Raw genomic sequence first — 5,755 nt, forward strand, 5'->3', positions numbered from 1 at the left:
CCTCTCCGGCCTATCACCCTCACCTTAACCACCTTCCACCTATCGCATTCCCAATGCCCCTCCTCCCTACCTTTTATCTTAGCCTGCTTGGCACACCCTCCTCATTCCTGAAGAAGGGCTTATGCCCGAAACGTCGATTCTCCTGCTCCTTGGATGCTGCCTGACCTGCTGCGCTTTTCCAAGAACACATTTTTTCATTACTTTTTATTATAAAAGGTAAATAAAATAGACAATGTCTGTACCTAAAATCATATTCTCAGACGTAAGCTGATCCTTAGTTTCCTGAAACTCTTGATGTAAATGTGACAGCTGGATTTCGTATGCATCCTTCTCATTGTCTTTGACTTGTTTCAAGGCAATTAACTTGTCATTCAAATCAGCAATCTCATCAATTTTCTGATTCAGACCCTTCTTTAGGTAGGCAATGACATCATGTAGGTCTTTGCCAAGCTGCTCATGCTTCTCAGCTGCATCACTTTTTGATACTTCCAGTTCATCTAACCTCCGTTGGTACCTTAACAGCAACACAACATTATGCATTAATTAGAATCAATGCAAACATCTGACAATATTTTCTGAAACCCTTACAGGATTTGGTATTTATAGAATATTTGAAAGCTGCAATTGTTTTGATGTTCAACTGTGGACTATTAGCAAAGGATTTCATGGCAATTACTTCACAGCTCTTTAGCAAGTAAGTTAGGTGTTACCAGAAGTAATTACCATTAATCTCTCTTTAATCTTTCCTCTTTTCTTTCGAGATTTATACATATACTCAGAGACACTTGGAATCAGATACTTTCTTCTACTTTGGCCCAGCAGTCACTGAGTTTAGATAATAAGTGACAGCAGACAATTGGCAGCATTACATCCACATATTCCAATCAAATTTAAGGCGATTTTCCAATCCAAAATTCTCTTTGTCACAATGACCAGCTACTTCCTCATTACATCACCACTTGTAACCTACCTTAGTCTTTCTTCATCTGGAATATTTCACTGCTTTTCGGGCTACTCTTCCATTCCCGAATTTCTTTGATCTTCAGCTGATCCACAACTCTGCTGTCTTAAGTGCTTTCCCACACCAGGTTCTACTCAACCAAATTTAAGTATTATATTGTATAATTAATATATTGCATCAAAGCCTCAAATTTAAAATAGCCATCCTCATGTTCAAATGCTTCCAATGGCCTCATTTATATGTGTCAGTTACCATGGCATTTCTCTGACTCCCTTTCCTATCAAATGCCTTTCGCCTTCATTCCATAACTGAGGGTCGTGATGTGGAATTCTTCATCAAACCTCTCCACTTTCTTTTCCTCCTTGATCTCTTCAACTAGCTTTTTGCTATCCTTCTTTGGTTCAACAGCCTTTATTACCCTTAAATCTTCTGTGAAACATTTTTCAAAATTAAAGAAATTATAGATATCCAAGCTGTTATGGTTTGTAACAGAACATAATTTTGCTGTTATACAGAAGAGTAATTGAACTTTTGGTACAACTACTTACACACATATCTTAACATTATTTGTGCAAAGTAACAATTATTGTAATATTCATTGCTCATAGACGATTTCCTTTTTTTTATTTTACAAATCTTTACAGTTCCTATAATACATATATCGTTTTACTATTATTCCATATACATTGAAGTATAGTTGCTGGGCGACTTTCAGTACATGGTAAAACAAACAAAAACTAAAGAACTGCACATACTGGAAGTCAGAATCAAAAACAGAAATGGCTGGAAAAACTCAGCAGGGCTGGCAGCATCTGTGCAGAGAAACCAGAGTTAACAATTCAGGTTTAGTGACCCATCTTTAGAACTGGTTGTAGCTAGGAGAAAGCTGGTAATATGTACTGAAGGAGGAGGGGAGCTGTTTTTCTAGCTTGAACTGAGCTTCACAGGAGCACTGCTGCAAGCTCAAGACAGAGATGTTGGGCCAGGGAACATAAAGCTGTATTGAAGTAGCAAACAACAGGAAGCTCAGGCTCATTTTTGTGGACAAAATGTCGGTGTTAGACCAGAAGACCATAATACATGGGAGTAGAAATTAGGCAATTCTGCCCGTTGAGTCTGCTCCGCCATTCGGTCATAGCTGATAAGTTTCTCAACCCCATTCTCCCACTTTCTCCACATAACCTTTGATCCCCTTGATACTTGTGAATCTATGTTCTGCAACATGGTCACCCAATCTACATTTTGTCTCCCCAGTGTACACAGATCACATTGTGAGCAATGAATACTGTAGATTAGATTGAATGAAATGCAGGTAAATCTCTGCTTCACCCAAGAGGTGTGTCTGGGGCCTTGGATAGTGAGGAGGAAGGAAATAAATGGACAGGTGTTACACTGTCTGCAATTGTATGGGAAGGTATTGTGAGGGTGTGAGAGGTGTTGGGAGTAGAGAAGGAGTGGACCAAGATGTCCCAAAGGGAATAATCTCTGCTGAAGACTGACAAAGGATGGAGATAAACATGTGTCTGGTAGTGGCCTCCTGCTGGAGATAGTGGAAATAGTGGCTAATGATCATTTGAATATGGATGCTGGTGGGGTGATAAGTGAGGACCAGAAGACCCCTACCACTGTTATGGAAGGGAAGAGGGGAGGGCCAAAATGCAGGAGATGAGTTGGACACAGCTGAGGGCCCTGTAAACTACAGTGGCGGGAATTCTCAGTTGAAGAAGAAAATTGTAAGCTGGCATAATTAGAACAGATGCAATGGACAGAGAAACTGGGCGGATGGAATTAGAGTATTTACAGGAAGCAGGGTATGAGGATGTACAGTCAAGATAACTGTGGGAGTTGTTAGGTTTGTGTGGATATTAGTAGCCAGCCTATCCCCAGAAAGCAGAGGCAATGGCTTTGTGGTATTATCGCTGAGTTGTTAATCCAGAAACCCACATAATGTTTTGTGGACCTGGTTTTGAATCCCACCACCGCAAATAGTGGAATTTGAATTCAATTAAAACAAAAAATCTGGATTTAAGAGTCTAATCATGACCATGAATTGATTGTTGGAAAAACCCATCTGATTCACTGATGCCCTTTAGGGAAGGAAACTGCCATCCTTACCTGGTCTGGCCTACATGTGATTATAGACCCACAGCAATGTGGTTGACTCTTAACTGCCACATGGGCAGTAAGTGCTACCGAGCCAGCAATGCCCTCACCCTGTGGATGAATAAGTTTAAAAAATGGAAATAGAGATGTTGAGAAAAGGAAGGGAGGAATCGGCAATGGTCCACGTGAAGGTGAGAGCAGGGTGGAAATTGGAAGCAAAATAGATACACTTTTCCAATTCCAGATGATGTCTTCGATGTAGTGGAGAGAGTGTTGTGGATGGGAGGTTGAGTAGAACTGGAACAAGGAATGTTCCATGTACTTCACAAAAAGAGACAGTAATAACTGGGGCACCTGCGAGTACTCATGGCCACATCTTTGACCCAAAGAAAATAAAAGGAGTTAAAAGGAGAAGTTGTTCAGAATGAGGATAAGCTCAGCCAAAAGCATGATAATGAATGGGGACGGTTCAAGCCTTTTGTTCCCCCCAAGAGGAAGCAGCTGAAGCCCGTGAACTGGAAATTCTGAAACTGACATTCAGCTTCAGAAGAATCGGGGATGTACTTTCACTCTCTTCTTCTGATCACAAAGATGTCAAGGCAGCTACTTCTGTCATGTCCATCTCTGATTCAGAGGACTCAACAATATTTGACAGAGAGGGTACACTAACAGGGCTCCAGCAGCATTTCCAAAGGTTGTAAGGGGCAGAGCACCTTTTGCTTCCAGAATGTTTGCAAATTTATGGTTTTTATATGATCCACATGCTTATTCAGGACTGTTGTATTTAGAATATGAATGGTGAGCAATGGGAGGCGGCACAATGGCTCAGTGGTTAACATTGCTGCCTCACAGCACCAGGGAACTGGATTTGATTCCACCCTTGGGCAAGTACCTGTGTGGAATGTGAACATTCTCTGTGTCTGTGCGGGTTTCCTCCAGGTGTTTTAGTTTCCTCTCACAGTCAAAAGATGTGCAGACCAGGTGGATTGGCCATACAAATTGCTCTGTAGTGTCCAAGGATGTGCAGGTTAGGGTGGATTAACCATACTAAGTTGCCCCATTGTGTCCAGGGATGAGCAGGCTAAGTGGATTGGCCATACTAAATTGCCAATAGTGTTAGATTAGATTAGATTAGATTACTTACAGTGTGGAAACAGGCCCTTCGGCCCAACAAGTCCACACCAACCCGCCGAAGCGTATACCACCCAGACCCATACTCCTACGTTTACCCCTTCACCTAACACTACGGGCAATTTAGCATGGCCAATTCACCTAACCTGCACATTTTTGGATTGTGGGAGGAAACCGGAGCACCCGGAGGAAACCCACGCAGCCACGGGGAGAATGTGCAAACTCCACACAGAGAGTCGCCTGTTAGGTGCATTAGTCAGGGGTAAACGTAGAGAAACGAGTCTAGGTGGGTTACTATTCAGAGGACTGATAGACCTGTTTCCACACTGTAGAGAATCTAATCTAATATAATCATACTAAAGTGCTCCATAGTACCCAGGGATGTGCAAGTTAGGGTGGATCGGCCTTACTAAATTGCCCTGTACTGCCCGGGGATTTGCAGGTAGTGGGGATTAGCCATACTAAATTGCCCTGCAATGCCAAGGGATTTGCAAGTTAGGGTGATTGGCCATACTAAATTGCCCTAAAGTGCCCGGGGATTTGCAGGTTAGGGTGGATTGGCCATACTGAATAGTCCCATAGAATCCAGGGATGTGTAGGTGAGGTGAGTTAGCCAGGGGAAATACAGGGTTAGAAGGATGGGGTGAGTGCAGACCCCGATGGGTCGAATGGCCTGCTCCCACCCCATAGGGGATTCTGTGAGTGTAGGGAGTAGCCTATTTTTGGTGGTACAGACTGGCTGTGTGACTGCATGAATCAGGACAAAAAGGGGAAAGTGCAGGTTTGGCCAGTCTGTGTGGAGAGAGTGAATGGGGAGGTCCGGTTGTGCATTACTTGCAGACGGTCTGAGTGTAGGACCCACCCCGCTGGGTGGTGCTCCAAGGTCCCACCCCCCCACCCTCACACACACCCACCCACTCCCACCCCCCTACCTCCACACCACCACCACCCCTACCCCCACTTTTTTTTTATTTCAAAAATATACTTTATTCATAAAATAATTTGATGATCTGTATAGTTGGTCATGCCATACATATGTAAACATGTACATACAGAGATCAGATTTTATCATTTTTATACAGGTCTGTACATTTTTCAATCATATGCCCATATAATTAGCTGAGGCGTCAGCAGAGCCCAAATGACTGCATGGGCCCCCTGTTCTTCGTTAGGCAGGCAGACTTTACACAGTGGTCTTTCCCCACCGCGCCTTGGCGGCAGCTGCCCCAAGCTTCAGCGCATCCCTCAACACGTAGTCCTGGACCTTGGAATGTGCCAGTCTGCAACACTCAGTCGGGGTCAACTCCTTCAGCTGGAAGATCAGCAGGTTTCGGATCACCCAGAGAGCGTCCTTCACCGAGTTGATGATCCTCCAGGCACAGTTGATGTTCGTCTTGGTGTGCGTCCCGGGGAACAGGCCGTAGAGCACGGAGTCCCGCGTCACGGCGCTGCCCGGGACGAACCTCGACAAACACCACTGCATTCCTCTCCAGACTCCCTCTGCGTAGGCACATTCCAAAAGGAGGTATGTGACAGTCTCATCCCCCCCGCAGCCGCTTC

At 44.1% G+C, this 5,755-nt stretch overlaps 1 protein-coding gene across 1 annotated transcript in view; it reads right to left on the reverse strand.

Annotated features, from left to right (window-relative positions):
* The window catches only part of cfap157 (cilia and flagella associated protein 157), a 37,896-nt gene that overhangs the window by 29,028 nt on the left and 3,113 nt on the right, over nt 1-5,755 (reverse strand). The window contains exon 2 of the mRNA XM_043720435.1: nt 243-514. Within this exon, the coding sequence (XP_043576370.1) occupies nt 243-514 (272 nt within the window). The remainder of the gene's footprint in view (nt 1-242; nt 515-5,755) is intronic.

Source organism: Chiloscyllium plagiosum, chromosome 30 (genome assembly GCF_004010195.1).
Source record: "Chiloscyllium plagiosum isolate BGI_BamShark_2017 chromosome 30, ASM401019v2, whole genome shotgun sequence".
Classification (NCBI taxonomy): Eukaryota; Metazoa; Chordata; class Chondrichthyes; order Orectolobiformes; family Hemiscylliidae; genus Chiloscyllium; species Chiloscyllium plagiosum.